This window comes from Lotus japonicus, chromosome 3 (genome assembly GCF_012489685.1).
Source record: "Lotus japonicus ecotype B-129 chromosome 3, LjGifu_v1.2".
In the NCBI taxonomy this organism is placed as follows: domain Eukaryota; kingdom Viridiplantae; phylum Streptophyta; class Magnoliopsida; order Fabales; family Fabaceae; genus Lotus; species Lotus japonicus.
The window spans coordinates 93,793,732-93,817,825 of NC_080043.1; the positions used below are offsets into that span (position 1 = coordinate 93,793,732).

At 33.7% G+C, this 24,094-nt stretch overlaps 2 protein-coding genes across 2 annotated transcripts; both read left to right on the top strand.

The window, feature by feature from the left end:
- The first annotated feature begins 418 nt into the window (after positions 1 to 418).
- LOC130747599 (L-ascorbate peroxidase 3) lies at positions 419 to 4,355 on the top strand. Its single transcript, XM_057600575.1, has 9 exons — positions 419 to 656; positions 824 to 948; positions 1,118 to 1,167; positions 2,209 to 2,274; positions 2,356 to 2,404; positions 2,545 to 2,627; positions 2,713 to 2,792; positions 2,887 to 2,989; positions 3,972 to 4,355. Exons 1-9 carry the CDS (start codon positions 541 to 543, stop codon positions 4,161 to 4,163), a joined length of 864 nt encoding a protein of 287 aa, XP_057456558.1. The 5' UTR covers positions 419 to 540; the 3' UTR covers positions 4,164 to 4,355.
- Positions 4,356 to 8,590: 4,235 nt separating this feature from the next.
- Positions 8,591 to 10,101, top strand: LOC130747600 (myb-related protein 308-like). The gene is made up of 2 exons (XM_057600576.1): positions 8,591 to 9,133; positions 9,253 to 10,101. The coding sequence occupies exons 1-2, from the start codon at positions 8,871 to 8,873 to the stop codon at positions 9,818 to 9,820; spliced, it is 831 nt and encodes a 276-aa protein (XP_057456559.1). The 5' UTR covers positions 8,591 to 8,870; the 3' UTR covers positions 9,821 to 10,101.
- Positions 10,102 to 24,094: the final 13,993 nt, after the last annotated feature.

Here is a 24,094-nt window from a genome sequence, read left to right on the forward strand (position 1 = left end):
GGCAGTGTTCAGCTTCTGGTGTTTACTGGGTGGGCCTTGTATTTTCCACTTGGAGGTGTCGTTTTGGCTTCATAAAACGTGTACTCTTTTTCCTCTTTCAGGTTTTTTCCAAGGGGGTTTCCTTGAGAGGTTTTAATGAGGCACATTTTATTTAGCAAGTGCTTCCAAGGGGCGGGGGTTTTTAAGTCTCTCTTAGTTTCGTTTTTTCTTTTGCTTGTTATGTTGTCTGTTTCTCTCTTCCTCTTGTATTGGGTTTAAGTACCCCTTGTACTTCATTCAATATATTCATTTGGCTCATTAAAAAAAAAAAAACCTTTAGAAATAGTAGTTGTTGTCACATAAGCCAACGGGTCAATCAACCATTGCCACGTGTCAAGAGAGGAGTGTTCGCATCGGAAAATGTGATTGCAAGCACCGCACACACATTGAATCATATCCACTCACACACACATACTTGCCGTGCTTCTCCAGCGTCGTTTTGGTTTTTCCGCCAATCAAATTCTGTTACTCCGTTCAGTTTGTGAACCAAGAAGAAGAAGAATGGCGTTGCCGGTGGTGGTTGACGGCGATTACCTCAAGGAAGTTGACAAGGCTCGCCGCGATCTCCGTGCTCTCATCGCCAACAGAAACTGCGCTCCTCTCATGCTTCGCTTAGCGTACTCTCTCAATCTCAATTTCGATCTCTCTCAGTTTCATTCTTCAAAACAATTGCTGTTCATACTTAGATTTTCAGTTTCTTGGATTAATTCGCGGTCAACGCTACGATCTCGCAATCTTGTTCTGAATTTCTGTGGTTTGATTGATTGAATTCCGATCGATGCAGGTGGCACGATGCTGGTACTTACGATGCCAGGACGAAGACCGGTGGACCTAACGGTTCCATCAGGAACGAGGAAGAGTTTTCTCATGGCGCTAACAACGGATTGAAGAAAGCTCTTGATTTCTGCGGTATGCTCGTTGTTGATTCATTCGTTCAGTTTTCTATGTGCATATGCTTTGTGTTATTCGAGAATTGAATTAACAAGAAGATATGTAGGGTTAGATTTGTGTATGTTAGAATCGAATCTTTCGAATTTTCAATTCTTACTGAGGATTGTCTTATTTACTGATATTACAGAGGAAGTGAAGACCAAAGTTCCTAAGATTACATATGCAGACCTTTACCAGGTGAGGTGATCATTTGTCTTCACTCACTCGTTATGAATATCTGTTCTTAATCTGATAATTTTGTGCTGAATTCGTTTCGAGAAAATTGTGTAGAATAGAGTTGATAGACTTTCAATTTTATCTGGAATGTGCATGATGATTGATCAGATAGTTTGTTATGTGTATGTCGGGGTTCCGTTTTCTTCCATTTGCAACTCAAATTACTCTATTTATTCAATGTTCATGATCCTCATAACTCATATCATATGTATGCTTCTATGCTTAGTGAATGAATTTTAAAGTGACAGACTTAACCTGCCCATAGATGTAGTGTCCTGTCAGACTTGGCTTCATCCGCTCATGATGTTTGACAACTCCGACATTTATTAATTGAAGACTAAGATTGCAATGAGTCATAAGAGCGTTGCTTAGCTAATCAGCTTATTTGCATCAGCTTATTTGGTTCATGCTTTCTCTGTTCTCTTTAGAATGATATTTTATTTGGTGTTAGAGCAGTACTATACCTAAAGTTTGATGGTTATGAAATGTACAACAGTACATTTGAAGCGTAAGCTCCTATGTTAGTGAATAGAGTGAATTTCAAGTTTCTACAGCTTAAGCTTTTTACCTACCTGGTTAAGGTCCACTTCTTTTTTTACCAGTTATTCACATGCATGTAAACTTAGTGTCCAATATTTCTACAATCAAGATAAACATCATTAGATTTTCTTATACACTAGTTTTGAAAGTTACTTATGTTGGCAATTTGAATTTATTAAAATAAAAAATTCCCTTAAATTATTGTACTAATTTCTATCAGAATCAACACATGATATTTTCTTGTATATCATATACTAACCGATTAAATCCAGTGCATATTGAGTCCAAAATCTATTGAAATAGTGTGAGGAGGTAGGTGGAGCATCTTCACTCTTTTAAGGCAATAAGGCACGCTTTGTGTAGAACAGTATATGCATTCTTTACTAAAAAATGGAACCAACTGCTGTATATAGATTATGTGAATCTGAATAAAGATTTATTTCGTTTTTCTTGTGCTTCCAGCTTGCTGGTGTTGTTGCCGTTGAGATTACTGGGGGTCCGACAATTAACTTTGTTCCTGGAAGGAAGGTAAGTTGTACCACACCTTTAGTTAGAATATTATGAAATCTTTGAATCTTGTTATTTCATGTAATTTTCTATCTCGTGTAGGATTCGAAGATATCTACCAATGAAGGACGGCTTCCTGATGCTAAACAAGGTGAGATTCTAATTTGTGTCTGTTTCAAATATTGCGTTCACTTGGTCTGGGTAAAATCTTACTAGAGCTGTGAAAATTGTTCTATTTAACAAGGTGAAGAATGTTATGAAAGCATAAAATTTTGTCAATGTCATTGGTAGGTGTGCCACATCTTCGCGACATATTTTATCGAATGGGCTTGACTGACAAGGATATCGTTGCCCTGTCTGGGGCACATACGCTGGTGATTCTCCTTTTGTGTATGTCTTTTTATTACTTTCTGTGATAATGGCCTTATATTCTTATTTCGTTTTCTGTGTTGTTTTAAGGGAAGAGCACATCCAGAAAGATCGGGGTTTGATGGCCCTTGGACAGAGGACCCTCTAAAGTTTGATAACTCATACTTTGTGTAAGGCTTCTGTTGTGTGTGCAATATTTTTTACTTCAAGTAGATGTGTAGAGTGTTTTTTTTATCTACAGCTAACTATCGACTTTAATATCAGGGAACTCTTGAAAGAAGAATCTGCTGGGCTGCTTAAACTTCCAACAGACAAGGCTTTGTTGGAGGATCCTGCATTTCGTCGTTATGTTGAGCTGTATGCGAAGGTAATTTGGATTGTTTGATTCAAATAACCATTAAATAATCACAATTGGAAATTTTTATTTAGTTTGGTATCCTGCATAGCCAATTGATATTTTTAGTAGCATTTAGTAAGTAGTTCACTACAAACATCGAGAAGCTTGTGGGCGTATTGCATTACTTATCAAATCACTTTTTTTGCCTGTGCTGATATTAAGTAGCCGTTGATAAGGAGGACCCTTATTTTCCATAAGCATTGTGGTTAGGAGATCATATGCTACCCCAGGCCCCGACTATTTAACTGCATAAAGTTGATGATATATCCCCCTAGTGCTGCTAGTTGGGCAGCAAAACCAAGGAATTGACTTTCTTATTCGATTAGTGGTATGGATATTCTTTGCATTATTTTCTCCCTCAGTTGGTCAAGTATTAATATAACTCCCTAATTTGCCAACTACTGACCATACGTTGGGGTTGTTTTCTTTCTCTAGTGAAATGAAGCTAATGCCTACATTAAACTAAATGATGTGTCTATTAGCACATACCTGTGTGTTAGAAATATAATATAAAATTATTCATGTATTTTTATCCAATAACTTAAGTTGTTGGAATAGTTGGTTCATGACATGATATCGGATTTATGACTAAATGATATGAAGAATTGCCTCCTTTATTATAGCAAAAAAAGTTGAATTCAAGCACAAGTTGATGGGTATGTGCATTTTTCACGCTGAGTTCAATGGGCTCTATCGTTAGGTAGTGTGTCAATAATATAATGTAAAATCATTCATGTGTGACTAACAGCTTAAGTTTTTGGTTCACGACAGTATATATGGACTAAGACATCCATGGGAAGTTTGTGTTTTGCTTCCAATCCATTAAAGAAAAATGAATTGCTATTCGCATTTCGTTGCAAAGTTCTAACTGGCACAGCTGATAATGCAACATTAACATTAGATTACTTGAATCTGTCCACTGTCTCATTTCTGAACTCTGTTCCTTTTGCAGGATGAAGAAGCATTTTTTCGAGATTATGCTGAATCCCACAAGAAACTTTCGGAGCTAGGCTTTGTTCCAAGTTCAAAAGCGAGTTCACCTAAGGATGGGACCATTCTGTTACAAAGTGCTGTTGGAGTTGTAGTTACTGGTGCAGTGGTGATCCTCAGTTATTTGTATGAAATTCGCAAAAGAGCAAAGTAGACTTGGATTTATTCATCTCTCCTGGAAGTCAAGTTAGTGGCCCATAATGCTGGGTTCATTTTTGCAGTTGCAGTTTCTGTTTTCTTAGTACAAATAAGAATAAAGCTACAATCTTTAAGTATATGATTGAATACACTAAAAATACTACTGAATACTCCATTTGACAGCAACATCATGGTATGTTCATACAAATTTCAATAGTCCCATTTAAGTGTTCTTTTTCTATGAAAGATTAGAAAAGAAGGGTAGACATGGTCAAAGAGACAAATTTATTGTTAATGCATGAGCAAATTAGAATAAAGAAAAAGTTGGAATATAATATGGAAAAGTTGCCGTGAATCCTAGTTTCAATCCCTTTATAATTTACCTAGTTCTCTACTATGCATAGAAATGATAGAATATACTATAGTCTAGAGTAATCTCGTCCAAGTTTTAACACGCAAGTCTTAAATGTTTTGGAGCTTCTTTGTTTTGCGTTTTAAACAAAGTAAACATCTTCTGTCTTAATTCATTCACGTTTCTCTTTCTCTAATGCAACATTGTCACTTATTTTTTCTACATATCTCTTTTTTATCTATCGTATTATCAAATCATATATGACTATATGTGGTTTCTCTATCATTTCTTCATTTTCTATTTTAATGTAAGTGTAGTTTAAGTGTGAACAAACAACTTATTGTGATTTTTGAATCTTTAGAATATTGAACCTTTAAATCTTATCCACCATATTATAGAGCATAGACCAAGGTTTAGAATATTGAACCTTTAAATCTTATCCACCATATTATAGAGCATAGACCAAGGAGAAAAGGGATCAAGTTTAGGAAAACGCACATGTGGAGGACAGCCCAAGAGGTAGGTAGGTAAGACCTGTTAGAAGTTCGGACAGCCTTCCAGGAGTACCTAAGCACATGACAAACTCGTGTGTTGCTCCGCTGGCTGTCACCACCATACAAAAAAATCATGCAGATGCAAATGGTACGCCATGGATCATTTCTTCCTTCTATTCTTTTATATGAGTTCGTTTGGTTTACCGTTAGAAAGCATAAGAAGTAAAAATTTACACATTTTAATGAAGCAATGCTACTTTAACAAAAAGTGGTTTGTAATGTTTTACTTAACATTGTTATCTCATATGAGAACATCATAATCTATTTCCTTTGCATTTGGTATGCAAGACTAATTGGGGGAGGGAAGCCCTTAGGTTGCTCCTCCTTTTTGGGTTAGCTAAGAAGGCCATTTTAGGGTGATCTCTTGTAGTAATAATTACACCCAACCGATAGCGACCATGGATGGATGATGATGATGCTCTCTCAATGTAATTGATGTGTGCAGTTATGCGTTTCGTCCGTCATTTATTATTGGCAACTTTAGGATCATACGCACATTGCATCTTTTCGGTACCCTACGCCATAGAGTTAGGTAGGACTGTTGCCTCACCGAATGAAATATCACAAATTAAATGCAAATTATGTATGTGCTCATGGTCTTAGTTGAGTTGTTCATTCTCTTTAAAGACATAGAGGACCAATTTTCTTTTGCACATTAATACCCAAATGGCGTATAAATTTTAGTTTAAAGTTAACATGGCTAAATTAAAATCAGTTGTCATGAAAATAAATGAGTGGGTGAGAAACGAATTTTCTCATGTTATATGATAATGTAAAGTGAAATACCGTGTTTAAAAAGTCTTATTAATCTAATAAAGATAGACATAAAATTCTAATTTAAGAGAATATAAGTGAACACTTAAGATGATATTAATCCGTGAAGATTTGATATTATGGTCGGCCGAAATGACCACAAAACTCAATATTGTCCTGGTCGGCTTAGATGACTCAGAATCAAGTGAATGCTTTTAACTCATTAAATAGCTAGTTGAGCTAAAACAAAGCTGGCATGAAGAATGATTCGAAGGGGGCCTAAGTGTGGACATCATCTCATAAGCTATTCACAATAGCTAAACTAAGGTTTCATGCCTCCATTACTACCCATGTTAAGCTTTGAGAAAAACATGTTTACTCATCCAATTACAGACATTACTCATTTGCTCAATAGTGCTCTTATTAGACTTTAAATTTTTCTCTCTTATCTAAAATTTACTTGAGCGTCACAGAAACTTTTTATAGGTACCTCTCCCACCATGCACTGTTGTGGATGTTAAACACACCATCGTGCTCTTTATCCAGCACCACCACATCTGGATCAGCGGTATCCTCTACTCATTTTTCAAAATTATATAGTCGGGGTTTTAAGTGCCCAAGAACTTCATTAGTTACTTGGGGAGTGGTACTGCAAATCATGCAATCCGTGGCATAATTCAACGCACAATTACTAATTAAGGATGGATTTGGACTTTTTCCTTGAGGATGTGGACTTGAATTGAGAGTAGAGTCAGCAAAAGGGTAAATAGGTGGGTGAAATACTCCCAAATAATTTACCCGTGTGGACTGAATCTTTTCCCCACTCCCGTGTTTGAAAGCAACATGTACCCATGAATGTTAACTCTTACCATCCACCTGACACGCATAGGGAAGGAGAAAGAGAGTGGAAGTATATGCGGTGGTGAATAACTACCATAATAATATGCAATTGGGGGGTAGAAGATGACAACAAAAAGGTGATTGAGGACCCCCAATCCCAACCTTTCCTTTGCTCTACCTTTCCTAAACTTGCACCATAAGGTTTGGAGGAAAAGAAAAACAAAAAAGTGGAAGGTGAACCAAAGCCCATATACAACCACAACCACACTCATTTGGCATTTCCTATTCAAGAATGATACTTCAACATATAAAAGTTGCGGACAATTAACAAATATTTTATTTTTCTTTTAATCTCTGTTTTTTTTATCACATTCATCATATAATACATCTATTACTTTTATTTATTCTCTCTTTCTTAATTTGATGTATGATGGATATCCGCAATATTTTGCATATATCTATAAATCATTCTTCTTTCTTATTCTCCCCTCCTCTTATTTCAACATCCTTCCTTGAAGCCAGCCTCCAACACTTCTAGAAACTTGTCTATCTATGATCTCTTTCTCTCTCTCTCTCATGATAATGCACCAATAGAATAAAGAACCACAACTACCATTACCATCTCTATGCTTTCCGCACATGAATAGCCAACTACTAACACATTTCTTTCAGGACATTGCCCATTGCAACTAATTTACCGAAATGAATAATTTTTAAAGGGAAACTAAACCCCACATGAAGCATTTAAGGCAAGGTGTTGGTTGGTTATCCATATTTGATTCTGAATATATTACTGTGTTTTGCTCCATTAGGTGGCGATTTTCATGGAACTAATAAAAATAAAACTAGTGAACACTTGTGAAGATCCGGAAAATCCAAATATTTGCCCAACCATGATTATTTAGAGTTTATATTTAGAAATTATGATAAAAAGAAATGAGATGAGAATAATTTATGAACAAATATATGCAGACAAACAACTAAACTACCATTGGATTTGGATGCAATTATCAGCTAAGTCGAAAGAACACTGCACCAGCTTGTGTGTGTGCATATAGTTAACATTTCTTTTATTAGATATATATAAAACTTAAGAAAGATGAGACGCTATAACATTCTAAGATGATAATAGAAATTAAATCCATTGGTGTGTTAGGTAGCTCAGATCTGCTAATTAAGTCAATTTCTCAATTATAAAAATCTCTATAACTTCAATTTCAATTCCATAGATCTCGTGTGCTGTAAATAAAATACTCATTTCTTTAATTCCAAACGAAGGTGCCTTACTCATCACATAACAACAGCTAGACATTTTATTCATCAGCAATAATTGAAGAAAGAATTGGGGAGTGAATTTTTAATTGAGCACAAGACTAAATGGACAAGTTTGGGTTTTATATTGGAGATAAAGCGTATTATGAGATGTGAATTATGTTTCTCTTTTATCTAAAAAAGGGCAAGAGATCACATCTTGTCTTGCCCATACTGTATTTTGTTTTAAGACATCTCATATCCGGTCATTCTTCGAATGTTGATTACTCCAAATTCGAAATATACTCACGAAATAAAGCTCTGTACCCATAAAACCACCTTATATGGATAAGAAGAGAAAATTGAAAAATGAGAGATATGATAAATAATGTGATACAAAAGGAAAGAGATAAAAATAAAAATAAGTGTAAATGATATGAATGAGAAAATGAGGTATAAATAGATCATAACTCTATAATCACACTCAAGTTTCTTGGTCTCTCTTTAAAAACTTTTTACACACTCGATTTATGTTGTCAACTGAGCTACCGCAATAGATAATATCTTGTCTTGCTTTGCCCATATTTTATAATTATTCTACTTTACACCAACCTGAAGGTTACCCTTAGTTAATGTCTTCTAACTTGTTATATCACTAATGCAAATATAGTATAAATATAGCATCACATAGAGAGCCAACAGCCACTCCCTTTAACCTGTCTCACCAACTCACATCTAGAAGCAATTAGGGTCCTCTCCCTCTCTCCCCCTATCTCTCTCTCAATTTCTCTGTCCCCCAATCTCATTTGGGGTCAAAAGCCTATAAAAATCACACCCCAACTCCTTCCTCAGCTGGCTTTGTTGTTGCAGCAAAGATACAGAGACAAAGTTTCCAAATTTCAATTCCAATTACAGTTTTTTTGTTCCAAAAGTGAAAATAGAGCAACTCAACTCAGTGAGAGGGTGATCAAATATGGGAAGATCACCTTGTTGTGAAAAAGCACACACAAACAAAGGAGCATGGACCAAAGAAGAAGATGATAGACTCATTTCTTATATCAGAGCTCATGGTGAAGGTTGCTGGCGGTCTCTACCCAAAGCCGCAGGCCTCCTCCGGTGCGGCAAGAGCTGCCGTCTCCGGTGGATCAACTACCTCCGCCCGGACCTCAAACGTGGCAACTTCACAGAAGAAGAGGATGAGCTCATCATCAAACTTCACAGTCTCCTTGGCAACAAGTAAGCTCAAAATTTCAAACTTCCATCAAAACTAAACACACCCTTTAACTCCTTTATCAGTTTTCATCTTTTTCAACTTTCCACTGCAAAATCTTTAATTTGAGTACTTTTTTTCATAGGTGGTCTCTGATAGCTGGAAGATTGCCAGGAAGAACAGACAATGAGATAAAGAATTACTGGAACACTCACATCAGGAGGAAGCTTTTGAACAGAGGAATTGACCCTGCAACTCACAGGCCTCTCAATGAAGTTGCACATGCTTCTCAGAATCAAGAACCTGGTTCTTCTCCTGCTACTGCTTCTGCTTCTGCTTCTGCACCCACCACTATATCTTTTGCTTCCTCTGCTAAAACAAAGCAACATCAACAGCAACAAGAGACAAGCACTGGTAGTGGTGAACCAAGCATGGTGGTGAGAAGGTCCATGTCCATGGGAGTAGAACGTTGTCCTGATTTGAACCTTGAGTTAACTATTAGTCCTCCACGCCATCATGAGCCTGATGAAACAGGGGAGAGAAACATCTGTTTTGGATGCAGTTTGGGTTTGCAGAACAGTAAGGATTGCAGCTGTGGAATTGGTAGCACTAGCAGTGGGGACAACATCAATGCTTCTTCTTCTTCTGCTGCTTATGATTTCTTGGGCTTGAAACCTGGTGTTTGGGATTACACAAGCTTGGAAATGAAATAAAAATGAGGCAATTTCTCAGAAATAGCTAGTGTTTGGAAGATAAGTTAAAGAATTGAGTCACTTGATTTTGAAATCTTTTAGCATGTACTGAATGCTTCTCACCAGAATTGATTCTCGCTTCAGAATCGGTGGTAGAAGAGTTTCTAGATATGCATTTTCTCTCCCTCTTTCTTTCTTTTCTTCTCTAATTTGTATTTGTATAAATAACTAGTTGCTGATGCATAGCATATAAATGTATAGTACCAGTATAGCAGAACAGTATTCGCCATTTTTTTCCTTCATTTTTGTTGTTGTTGCTTTCGTCTGAATCTTCCTCTTTCCTGTTTATTCATGAATCTAGAAATAGGTTAGTACTATTGATTCTTATTTTTTTCCCAAGGGATAATTAATTGAATGAGTAGGTGCTTATAAAGGTGTGTGCTTGCACAGATGTTTTGTTTGTAACTATTTATATAAATAATTATTAGTACATACTTATAAGATGTTTTGACTTACCTTAAATAAGTTATGCCGATTAACTTATAAATATGAGTCTATGTATATAAGAAATTTATTTTCAATAAATTAGTTTATTCACCAGAGTTTAAATTCTAGCTTTTTCACCCTTTATTTTTCTTGAACCTTTATAGCTTTTAGTCTTACCACTTAAACTAATAATCACGACATCGCAATAAGTGTTTAATGTGTAATTAAGTTGTTTGAAAAAAAACATCCTAATGTTAGGATTATAAGATATATACCATGAATTTGATTTTGTACTCCATGGATAGGTTGGCACAAATTTTTTATCTACAGGATTAGATCTTTCCAAATGGAATGAGTGATGACAGCTCTTTTAATTATATTTTACTGCATAAGATGCAATAAATCATCTGCATCATACATCCAAAGTCATGTATATATTTAACTAATTTTCTCTGAATTATTTAATTGTTTCAATATTGTTACGTGTTGTGCATCATGGGCATCGGGCTGATCATTAGATTTGGCACCCCACACATTAGAAATGCCACCCCATTTACAGAAATTTAGTTTTCGAAATATTTCAGAAATAAGGTTTCCGAAGTATTTTTTCACTCAAAAATGAGGTGTTACATGTATTTTGCACTACAAATCACGAATTCATTTCGGAATATAAGATTCCGAAATAATTCAGAACCTGAAAATCCGAAAATTTTGGGTGTGAAATCTAATAGTAGGGGTGTCAAATCCAGCTCTCCATCGGGCTATAGCTGAGGGTTTAGGTACATAATTCTTCTTAGCTTCACATGCAATCATGCATCCATAAATAACAATTGGGTTTCAAAATAACGTTATGAGTCTTGTTGGTCCTAGCTCCTAATTATCTTTCTTATTTTGTTATTCTCATGATGAATATTATATATATGCATTCATGTGTTTCATACAGAGACCACTAAGTCTCTGAGTGATGATCTTTATTTCCTTTTTTCTTCCGCAAAGAAATCTATTTAGATTCTTTTGGACTTTTGAAGGCTTTTTGGGGTTTGTCTTATATAGAGAAAAAAAATCATAAAAGAAAAACGAGAACTGGTAGGTGTGTTTGCATGTTTACAGAGAGAGTGAATGGATAAGCTATGGGAGGAGGAGAAATTGAGGAGATGGAATGGCGGTATACTAAAATTTAAAATATACTATCTGGTTCCTTCCTGGGCTACTCACACCCATTGGATTACATGATAATTGAATTCACAAAGAAATTTGAGTCTTGATCTATATGGTTACTAGTAAAATTTGGAGGTATAGCTAGGCATTATTGTCATGTTAAACATGTTTCAATGTTTCATTTCCAACACTATGTTTAGTTTATATGAACTTGATATATTTTCAATTATTATACTTTCTTATAATATTCTTTATTTTCCATATTTTTTACACTCCAACCCTATTATGTTTCATGATTTCATCCGTTTCATTCCAACACTATGTTTCATATATATTTTTGAACTTGATGCTCTTAATTAATTTTATTATTGAAATAATATATATGTTCATTTTACTAGTTAATTAGTTTGGTAGTAGTTTCAAAGGAGATAAATACACATTAGATATGGATAAGTATCAATTCTCTCTCGTAGTATTTATTTATTGTTCTTCTTACAAGTATTATTCTTAATTCTTAATTCTATCGAACTAATATACTCTGTGAACTGATAATGTTAAGTGAAGGGATACACAAACCTCACATATTTAATAGGTGTGAAAAAAAAGGATAAATGCAAAATTACAATTTGAGAGAATCCAAATTTTCCAGTTCATTCAATGATAGTTAGGTAGCTCAATACATATCCAGAACTAGAAAGTATTATATATACACGAATATTATCTAAAACGCGTGAGTGAAGAAGCCATATCCATGGTATCAACTATCAACATGCATCATCTTCTACCAACCTCTCCCAACATTTAATTACTCCAACAAACTTCTTAACTTTGGTATGTATACTTGTGAACCTACCTAGGTTTTGCCATTCTTTCTTTTACCTTACAAAGATCCATTGTACACTATGCTCTTCTAAATTTGGTGATACGTTCCGGATGAGCAAAACTCATAGGTTATACGACATATATAGTATTTCTAAGTCACAGCAAAGAGAAAAGAAAGACATTTTTTTGTCACTGAAAGACATTTAATTAGTTAAAACTTAAGTGTCTGGGAGAGAGAAAGAGTTCATGGACCGAGAAAGTAAGACTTTAAAAGACCTAATGTCACGCATCTTTATTCGATGAATCCTTAAGGCAACAAATTCTTATTTCTTTGACTCGGTGCTCTCTTTCTACCAATAAAAAGATATATATTGGATGAATGAAATGGGGCTAATTAAGTTCATCAAATCACTAATATCTACGTAATTGGTTGGTTTCATCAGCTTAATTAATCAAACTGGCATCATATTTTTGTATTTCGATTGAACTTAATATTAATATTGATTCACGTTGGTTTATAAAAAAAAAATTGATTCACGTTTGATTTACTGTGATATAATTTTGTATCTTAATTAATATGTTGAAATGCGTGTTTTGAAAACCAAATTGACTCAAGTTGTGCTCACTAATCACTCACTCATGTAACAACTATTTATCCTTGGTTTGACATATAAAGGATGTTTTGGGCTGGGGTTTAGTTAATGTCTAGATAGCCGCAGAAGCGATATGTTTAATTTTCTTCTTTAGTCAACACATAGCAGTTTGTTAATACCAAAATTTCAATATCTTGAGTGAAGAACAACACTTTGTTATTTGAATATATTTCTATTTGTATGGCTTATATTTCGACCTACTTGGCCACTGTGTCCTTGAGATATGTGCTTCAATATAAGGTTGAAATAAATGTGTTATTATAAAGCCAATTTGAGTATTGAATTGGATGAATGATTAAATCAACCTGGTATAAATATGCATGTAATATGTATATGGAAGATATACCAAAGTAGTGTTGCTTTGGTCGAAAACTACTGGGGTCGAGTTTGTTATATCTAATTGGAAGACCAAGTCAATTTGATATTTGGGCTATGTTTGGCACGTTTAGCTGATAAGCTAGCTGATAGCTGAAAAGCTAGCTCATAGCTGAAAGTTGATAAGCTAGCTGAAAGCTGATAGCTGAAAGCTGAAAAACTACGTAATTATAACAAAAGTGTTTGGTAAAACTAGCTGTTGAACAAGCTGAAATTGTAAAATGACATAAAAGGACATAATTGTATAATTATTTTTATATTTAACATTACTTTATTTTCACATTAATACCTATAGAATATTAATATTAAAATTATTTTAAGTTTAAATATTTTAATTTGACTTAATTTTATTTATCATCTTAAAAATAGGTTTTCCGAAGGAAAAAAAAATCATCTGAAAAATATAATATTAATTTTTACTTATTTTATTTTAACATTAATACCTATATGGAATTTTAATAAAATAATAAGGATAAAAATGACAATAAATTAAAGAAGCTATAAGCTTTAAGCTATAAGCTACCTCAGGTAGCTTATAGCTTAAAGCTTTAAGCTACTAAAATAAGCTCCTTCACCAAACACTTTTATAGAGCTTTTAAGTTAGTCAAATAAGCTTTAAGCTAGTCAAATAAGCTATAAGCTAGTTGAAATGACATGTCAAACATAGCCTTAATCAAATTGGTAGCACAGAGTGGGCGGTTACTAATGATAATGCTTGGAGTGGAATCTGATGCTTTTCAAATTGTCAAACAGTTATCAAGGTGAAGTAGCAGCATAGCATAGCATCATGGAACAGTTACTACATATTAGGGAGAGTTGTTGCTGGAAGTTATTATTTTGTAATCATGCCAAATAAATGGCTGTAGATTGTGTTGTTATTTTTCAGTTCATTTGTAATCGTAAGATTAAAATGGTAGTTCCATTTTAAGCTCTATAAATACTAGTTTATAACTAGGTTAAGGTGTTGGATTCCTAAATAACAGCAAAGCTCTAAAAAAGCCTTCAAGTCCACGATTATGGCAAACGGCTTCAACGAGTGTGCAGTAGACGGATTCCTTCCACCATTTACCATTCCAGTAATGAATTTGCTTTGTTCTCATTTGTTTTCTCTTTGATTACCTTTTGATTCCTTCCAATCTTTTTTATCTTCTTTTAAATTTCTACTTGTTTCTACATCTATTGCAATACTCACCGGAGTGTTGTTTCTTTCAAGTTGTCACCGGACAATTTCTTCACTTTTTCACTCTTGAAAACGCACATAAATTGCCTGTAAGCTGTCAGACTTGGAGAGCCCATAAAATAGGATCTGATCCTTGAAATAATTAATTTACATGTGATTTTACAAAAAATCAGTGTAAACACAGTTACACTAAGTAATTTCGTATAAGTGTAGATAAACTCTCTAATATTTAATTTATAATTCAATTTTTAAATACTGTGTATAAAAAATAATATATTTGGAAAAATATACCAACTTAATTTAATGTAATTTTAAAGTCTCAATAATATTTTTCTGATAAGGTTTTAATGAAGCATGATGTCTTTAATCTGTCTTCAAGGAGGTGATAGGTGATGGACTATTTTTCTAGTAGGAGGTTCATTGATGTTGACATGTTGTTTTGTAATAGTTGTTACTTTCATTTTCTCATCTTTTCCTACTTGTATTGAATTGAAATACTTCTTGTATTTCACTTCAATATATTTGATATAGCTTATAAAAAAAACTCTCATGAACTCGGATCAGAGTGCCTTTGGTGATAAAAAAAAATAGTAGCTATAGAGTTATGATATATACATATATCTGCACTTCTTTTCCACCTTCATTCTATTTATTTCTCTCTTCTTTATCAATCAAATCACATATCACATCTTTACTTTATCTCTCATTTCTTCCTATCTCTCTCTTCATCCACCTCTCCACACCTAAAAAATGGTGAAGATATAATTATCTGTAGCTACATCATTGCGTGTTGGCAAATACTACTCCCTCCGGTCCTATTTATAAGCATGAAAGAGAAGAAAAATTTTGGTCTTTTATAAGAACCAAATAAAAGTTTGAGCTATATTAATTATTTTTTTCCAATGATGCCCTTTTTAATTCTAACTTGTAAAATGTGTCTCATTAATTATTCTCTCTCTTTCCCACTTTCCAACACTAATAACAAAGGGCAATTTTGGAAGTTTATTTTGATTCAAGACATATTTAATGCATTTTATCTAGTTTAACTTCATTTCTTAAACTATGTGAATTTTTTTTTATTACTTATAAATAGGACCGGAGGGAGTATAATATTAAAGGAGCTTTTTAACAGGTAAATGGCATAAATCACATTAAAAGGTGGGGGAACCTAATATGAAATGGGTGGTGAATTGATCCTACCAACCATTCAAATTTTATCTGCCGCATTAACTCAGGGTCATGTCATGGGGTCAGAAAGCAATTCGTTTGGATTGGCCAGTTCTGGGTTGGATTATTGGGCATGCATGTTTTCCCCAACCAATAATAATATCATTAAATATATTGTGATATTAATACTAATTATTGATTTTGACTTCCATGTATCCCAAAAATAAAGTAGCTAGGTTTTTATAAAATAGGTTGGTATTTTATACAAAAAATATTTACAAAATGAGTGAGATTAAACAGCATAGAATATAGAATTAAAAGAGGGCTAGCCTATAATCTTAAAAAGAAAATACTCCAAAAACAATGAATTGCGTTTCTGAAAAGTAGTGTGAGACATGGACATTTTAGATAGCAATGAGCAGAAAGGACAGAACGGGTGGTAGATAATTTTCAACCAGATCCCAAAAACCATGCCCTTCTCAGAGATAATGGGGAAGTCACTTTTCAACCATAAACCCTACCCTTTTTCTTTTTTCAAAGGTGTTAGGTAGAGACATTAGAAGCTTCCACAAGATATTTTTTTATTCATTATTATTATTTTTCAGACTCTTGAGCCTTGAGAAATTTTTGTTTTTTTATAAGCAAGAAAAAATTATTTTGTTTTGATTAGATGAGGCACAGGCCCCAGGGGTGGGGGGACTTTTGTGGTTTTAATTAAATATTTTCTTTTTCAATGGGCTACTAATTGTTTCTTCTCTACTCAAATTGATTGTTAAATTGGTTCAACCTCCACCCACATCACATGCATGTGACTTGCTAGTGGGTCCTTTGGATTCATGTTTAGATCCTCAAAGCATCAAAGATGACATTGGAGATTACTAAATAATAGACAAGTATGCCTTACATAAGCCATTGTTTGGTGGAAGTACTTTTATCAGCACCCCCTTTTAGGTTATATGTGTCCGTATAAATATGGATCACATAATGTCAATAGTACCTTAATCAACTTGATAAATAGCCACACACATGTGTACCCTTTGGAGTCTGGTTTATGCACATCCGCACGATGAAAATATTCAAAATGAGAGAAATGAAAGAAGAAGTAATAATTATAATATATAATGTGTATGTCCAAAAAAAAATTATAATATATAATGTGTTAAAAAATTATAATACATAATATAATGTAAAAAAAAAGAGAAAATAAAATAATATATATATATATGAATACTGGGTGTCTAGTTTGGTGTCTAATAGGTTTTATGTGTGTATGATATGGGTTTGGGGACCCTTATAGGTACTTATTGTTCAAATATCTTCCTCTTATTTGTGGTCAAAACTTGCCCTTTGCTAGTTATTATAATTATTATTTTATTTTTTTTGAAAGTGATTATTATTATTATTATTCGCTTGTTCTTTTTGTTCTTTTTGTGCTTTCCCCCACTTGTTACTAATTTCTCTAATCCATATACACCTTTTTGTGATGAAACGGCAACTTGCTGGCTCATATAGGATCTTTGAGATAAAGTTGAAACCAACATAATTAAAAGTCACTTTATGCTACAGAACTCAAATAGCATTAGAACATGATCACAGTTTTAACTTTTAAGGATAGGTTTGAAGAACTACAAACACCATTGTAAAACGGATGTTAGCATAAATTTGAAGATAAAAAGTGAATAAAAAGATTATTTTTATGTTGCTTTTAGTCTTTTTCCTTAGATTTTTACTTGTATAAGGTTAAAGTACTCATTGTATTTCATTTCAATATATATACATGACTTATAAAAAAAGCATTGGTATGAAACACAATAAGAAGAATGCTGACTAATGTTGGCAATGATGATGAAAAAACCGACGCTACATCTAATTCAGCGTTAGTATATATCATGGTTCGATGGTTTCAAAACAAGGTTCCAAGTAAATCAATTTAGACAACCGAAAATGTAACGATCATTGTCAAGTAATAAAACTTTATCATCTTTTGGAATTCGGTGTTAATTAGTACTAGTCTTGAAAGGTAGTTGTTTTATTTTTAAATAAAGAAAACTATAAAAGAAGTTACACAGGTAAAGAATAAAGAAAAGCTATATTTAACAATTATTTTAGCGTTTGTCACCACAACTGACACTATTAGAAAAAGCCGACGCGAAAAGAACAACTCTTATGGTTTATTTTAATTATTTTACCAAAGAAATCACATCAATAAAGTTACAAGAAAAACATCTACCCGGATAAATCCACAATAACTTGAGATAAACAAAATAGTGGTTCACTAATACATATTCATAAGCTGCCTTTCACCTCATTTTGAAATAACATAGTCCAAGTTTTTATACCCGTGTTGCATCAAAGTCCTAGTAAGGTTGTTTACTTTAATTAAAATGCTAAATTTGGTTTACTTTAATGGTTTATTAGGTTTTGGTAGGGGAGCAAACAACATGCGCTTCTCGTATCATATGGAAAAGAGTTGGGCAAGACTTGAGGCCTTCCCTCATGGCTAGTACCAAGAAGCAGGGATACTATCCTTTCATGCATATAGAATTAATTAATTAATTAACAAACAAAAGAGCGATATTAACATGGGAATTGGGCATCTATCAATCTCTCCATGCTGAAATTAATTAAGTGGGTTTGGCACTGAGCAAGTTGTGTGTACTAAATTTAAGAGAGGGAGATTTAGATATAGCATGGAGCACATATATAGGACAATTTTGTGTGTACTAATTATATTGTCCATTCACTTTGAGTTTGACCTCATCATCACTAAGCGCATAATTTTCCAGATTTATTTTAAGATAAACTTTCTTTTCTCCATGTGATGCAACATCGGCACATGATTAAGAAAGTTCGAAGAGACCAGGATAAGATACCCATGTATGAGTTTACCTAACACATAAATTTCCTTATCCAATTATATTAGTCATTCGCTATTGATTATTTTGGAATTGTTAATTACTGTATGGGAATTGAATGCTGTGTTATTATTGTACAGGTTTTTCTTGTTACATGTGGTCATGTGGAGAAATAAACAAGTGAGGTGTAGTGGATGGTTTTTTAAAATTTAATTTAGTATAAATTAATGTATGATAGTGTATATACATAAATTTATAAAAAATTTATTAATTAGTGACGATTTTTTTTCCATAACTAAATTTTATTTTTTATATAAAATGAGATGGAGTGTAGATTTTAGATAAGTATTATTATTCTTGCAAATGTTAAGGGAGTGAGTATATATATTTTACTCATAATTTTTTTTATGGAAATTACAATGAAATTCATATTTTTGTGAATAAAATGAAATTTATATGGATAAAAACACATGTCTAACAGTCTAAGTAAAAAAAAATTCTATTAATCTAGAAATGTTTTGTTTTGGCCTTTTGGGCCCCTGAACGCTACCAAACCATGTATGACATGTTATGGAGCTGTAGTTGGTAGCCGTCCAACGTATACACATGTGCATTGCTGCGGCGGTGGGTCCTCTCTCAACCACCGTTATTCACCACTGGGTCCCACACTTCTCTAACCTTAGTCAAGATTTGCATCAACTCCACATAATATTAATGGTGTCCACTAGGGTGGGCAAGTTTCAAACTGATCCATCGGTGCACCATGGCTATATTGGTAATTTATGCAATAATTATTAAATGTGTAAAACGACAATAAACGGTTCTCTTTATTTATTTGAGCTTATCTTAGTCTCGATCGATAACTAATTGGACATTTAATTACATTTTCTTTTATGATTATGATAGTGTTTGGATTTACTGTACATTCACATCTCAATTACCTATTTGAAAAACGTTATTAAAGTTGTAAAACACTACAAGAATTTAGCATATTAGCCTGCAAATATAACTACTAGTTTTTGTCCAGATAAAATAGAGGTTAACCAACCTATTTTTTACTTCTAATTTTCAAATAACGTTAAAATACACTTAAAATTGAAAACATTTTTCCCAACCCAAATCCCTCACTCTCGCGTTCTCTCGTCTGATTTCTCTCGTTCTCTCTGTACCTGGTGATTTAATTTAATGTATAATTAGTAATGTTTAATTTGATAATTGGTATTTAAACTTAATTTGAATATCCATATCTTTTTTTGGCTTCTCAGTTTCCATCTAAGTTACAATCTTTGTATTGTTTCTTTTTTTTTTCCTTATCCTTGAAAAAAAAATACAAGAGAAAAATAATATTCCAAGTAATCATAAATAAAAACTAAAAAAACATATTAAGTTGCATTACTTACAGAATAATTAAAATTAAATTGAGCATAGCTATTGATTATATATTTAAATAAGAATATTATTACAATAGAATGAGTATGAAATTAGTTGTTAATCATCTATCATTTAAATTACAAATAGCTGTGTATTAGCGGCCAAATTGCTCACAATAATTTCCTGCCAATTAGCTGCGAAATAGCTGTGAATATTCATAGTTAATAACCGGTAAAATAAAAAATATTATAATATATGGCTTGACTTTAACCAGCAAATAGCTAGGAAACTTTTCTAATTTGCCTCCATTTAACTAGATAAATATTTGGAAGCCAATCAGCCACTCAAATCAGACTATCAACTATCTGGTAGCCAGACGCTAGTTTTTAGCTAAACGCCAGTTGCTACGAATTTGCTAGAAATTTGTTAGGAAATGTTTGGAGGCTAATCTCTGAATTTCTTGTTGTGAAAAGAGAAACTTATATCACTGATTTAAACAAAAAAAATCTGCTATATGGATTACAGTATCTAATCAAACTCGATAAAAACTAAATTTTGCGAGAATTATTAATAATAAGGCCATTTTTAATCTTCCAACGTTCTTGGCCTCATTCTGCCCCTTTTCACACATAATTAAAAATTATGTTATCAATTATTTTTACTGCAGGTACCTCCAAACATTTTCTTCTGTATATGTATGTACCATATTAAGGAGTTTCCTGTAAGAGTGGCGGAGCTTCCTCATGACATAGAGGAGCCCTGGCTCCCCCAACATTTCTCAAATCTTTTGGGGAATATTGGGTTTTTCTTTTGAGCACCTCTGTTTTTGCTCTTGCTCTGTTGCTCTTTCTTTTTCACTTTTTGGTTTTTGTTTCTTTTTGTTTTTGTTTTGTATGAGCACTTCTTTTAGCACATCTGGTGCTGCTATATATAATATTAATTGGCTTTCCAAAAAAAAAACCAAGCCTACAATTTATTATAGCTCCCCCAACTATTTCTTTGAAGCTCTGCCACTGCCTGTAAGCTTCTCTTTAATAGTTGTCACCCTAATATATTTCCTTATAAGATTGTTATATATCATCATTTCTTACGTGAATTCATCTTAGCATTCTCATTTCTACTACTATGCCCCTTTTGGCATTTTATTCCTTAAAGTCCAACATTTGTTACCAGGGAGAATAGTCGGTAGGGATGGCAAATGGTAGGATCGGGTACGAATTTTACAATTACCAAGCCCAAACCCAAATCTCAGAACCCAAACACAAACCCTTATGGGCAATAAAATAAAATCCATGCCCAAATCTATTGGGTTTCAGATTTACCCGAAACCCAAACCCAAACCCATTCCTTACGTGAAATAGCAATCCGATCCAGAACCTACTTTCATAAAAAAAAAGTAAAATTCATAGAAAGAAGGAAAAACACATACTATTCATCATCATCATCATCCGTCACCAAAGTGAGACAACAATAGTTTAGAGTTGACTTTCTCAAACATACAAAAGTACAATAAATCATCAAATACTAAGAACAAAGTTTATAAATATATACATGTATGAGAATTTTTTTGAAATTTTATGTTATGGGTATCTTTGGATTCGGGTTTGGGCGGGTATGTGCACGGATTTAACAAATACCAAACCCAAACCCATAAATTGCTACATTAACGGGCAAAACTCAAACCCAAACCCAAATCCAGTCAACTCGGGTTTTGTCCGTCACATCGGATCGGGTTCGGGCGGGTACCCATGGGTTTGGGCAAAATTATCATCCCTAGGTCGGTCTCATAGTGATTCGGCAAAAAATTCTCTTGAACTTGATTGGTATTTTACTGTCACAGATAGCTCTCGAAAGTTTTTCTCAACTTTAATCATGGCCTAAGAATGTGCAATCTTTAATCTTCAGTTTAGTTTTGTACATTTTTTTGATTTAATTTAGTTTAATTTCTATGCACCGATAGTGTAATTTTTTTTACACCGTCAACCAATCAAATTTTAACGATATGAGAAATTTTCTCTTTTTATTTAAGTTCATTAATTGACGTGGCACATCCTTGAAATCTGATTGATTGACGGTGTAAAAAAACTTTACACCGTCGGTACATCATATTTTTTCTCATTTAACTTTTTATTTGTCATTTTTAGTAAGTTTTAATATTTAATATTTTATGGAATAATTTTGGTCATTTTTCTATGAACTTTTACTTACTTAGTGTGATTTTGATGTGTAGAGAAAGTAATGTTTACGCATCAGACATTCATTGTTTCATGCTTTACATAGCGGTTAGATATGGCAGGAAAATCCAAACCCGCGGGGCTCAACCCGATTTCTTTGGATTTGAGTTTGGGTTTGGGTTTCACCCAAATTTTAAAACATGTTTAGGTGTGGGATTGATTAAACCCGCACCCAAACCCAAATCCAAACCTGAAACCTTATGCATGTAATTACCAGCCCTTATATATATTACTAAAGTTACTAAGTAGGGTTTTCTTTAAAATTACTAAGTAGGCTTATGTTCATGAATTATATTTTTTCCTTTGTATTGGAATGATGATGAGGTTTAATTAGTTTATGCTCATAATGTTCTCTTGTGTACTGATAAGTGCTCATTTTACGTATATTTGAATATCATTTTAAGCACTTATTTGACTTGTATGTTTGCATTTTTTTATCATTTTATCCCCAAAGTAATTGATTTAGTAAGTACTTAGTTTTAACTTAGAAATAATGTAAATATTATATATTTCATGAGCTTAACTTGGACTTTTGATGCAGGGAAGATATTCATGAAGAATCCAAGTTTAAAGTGAAAATTTGATTATTTAGAGTTGCAGAGCGCTGAGCACCCAAAAAGGGGCGCTGAGCGCCCAAGTAGCTGAAGGAAGCTGGGCGCTCGGCGGCCTCTAATGAGCGCCCAGCACCCTGTGGCCTCCTCAAACACATATAAGAGGCCATAAATCAGATTTTTGAAGTATCTCTCCTATTCTCTTCGAAATCCTCTCAATTTTGGCACCAAAACATATCAAGGGAGCTTGGGCTTCATGGAGGAGAGGTCCCTGGGTTTAGGATTGATGGATTGAAGCTCCAGAGCATGGCGGCGACCGCCGAAGATCGTGGCAACCACTCGGAGGCGATGGAAAGCTTGGAAAAGCTTCTATCGCCGTGGATCCTTCGTCGTTCTTCTGGGTTTCATCTCTTCTTCCTTATCCCTTGTATATGTTGTTTCTATTTTTGTATTTAGCTTGTTGAAACTTGATTCTTTGATTTGTTCTAAACTCATTCATTGATGTAAATGGAAATATTTCATGTATGGTGTTTCTTTCTATGCTTCATGCTTCTAACCTATCAACTGATAATCAAAAGAGTTCCACTAATTTATAAATAGATCGGAAGGTTGATATGAATTAGTGCGTGCTCAGTTCAGTAAAGGTAGAACGCCTATGTCTTAGGTCACAATTTGTGTGTTAAAGTTTTACTTTCTTCGCTTCAAGTATTGATTGGTTTGTGTTAGATTCCTATGGACTAGCATGAGATCGGGAGATAATTGCGGGTCCGGTTAAAGAGAAAAATCACTCAGTGAACTAGTTGTCTTAGGGTGAGAATATCTTGGGTAGGAGCAATAGTGGATTTCCACGTGACAGGTGAGGTTCTGAGTTCTAACAAGAGTTTCTGGAGTGACAACGGAGACTTGCAAGCCTAGGGTACCTTGTCTTAGGATGAATTGGTCATTGGGAATGTCTTTGGGAGAGAACTTGAGCTATATTATTCCTTTTGGGTTTTCTAGATGGTAAGGGATTACGTCTAGAAATTCTAATTGATAGATTCGCCTAAGCTAGGGATAGTTAGGTGGATAGCTCTCGGCATCATAAATGAAATGAACCATTACAAACGTGTTTGAGTTGAAAGCAATTAGAGGATTATGTGAAAATGCATTCTAAATATGTTTTCTTCTTTGTTACCTCAGTAAATCTTCTTTTACTGTTTTCTTTTATATTCAAAAACCACAAAAATAATTTATCCAACATCTTTGTATCCGCTCAGATCAATGTTTAACTGGTGGAACTAATGTTCACACAATCCTTGAGGACGATAAACCCGTATCTGCTTTACTATGATTGAATCATAAAGGTTTAGCCAAAAGCAGTACAAACAACGAGGAAAAAACCTTTATCATGTACATGTTGCTTCCAGGTCGATTTTTTGGGTTTTTTGTCGGTTCGGTGCTCAC

What these genes read in the sequence shown, in the direction of transcription:
- LOC130747599 (XM_057600575.1), top strand. Translation starts at nt 541, where the DNA reads ATGGCGTTGCCGGTGGTGGTTGACGGCGATTACCTCAAGGAAGTTGAC. An exon ending in CATATGCAGACCTTTACCAG is followed by an intron (nt 1,168 to 2,208) that starts GTGAGGTGATCA and finishes TTGTGCTTCCAG; the next exon opens with CTTGCTGGTGTTGTTGCCGT. An exon ending in ACTTTGTTCCTGGAAGGAAG is followed by an intron (nt 2,275 to 2,355) that starts GTAAGTTGTACC and finishes TATCTCGTGTAG; the next exon opens with GATTCGAAGATATCTACCAA.
- LOC130747600 (XM_057600576.1), top strand. Translation starts at nt 8,871, where the DNA reads ATGGGAAGATCACCTTGTTGTGAAAAAGCACACACAAACAAAGGAGCA. An exon ending in CACAGTCTCCTTGGCAACAA is followed by an intron (nt 9,134 to 9,252) that starts GTAAGCTCAAAA and finishes TTTTTTTCATAG; the next exon opens with GTGGTCTCTGATAGCTGGAA.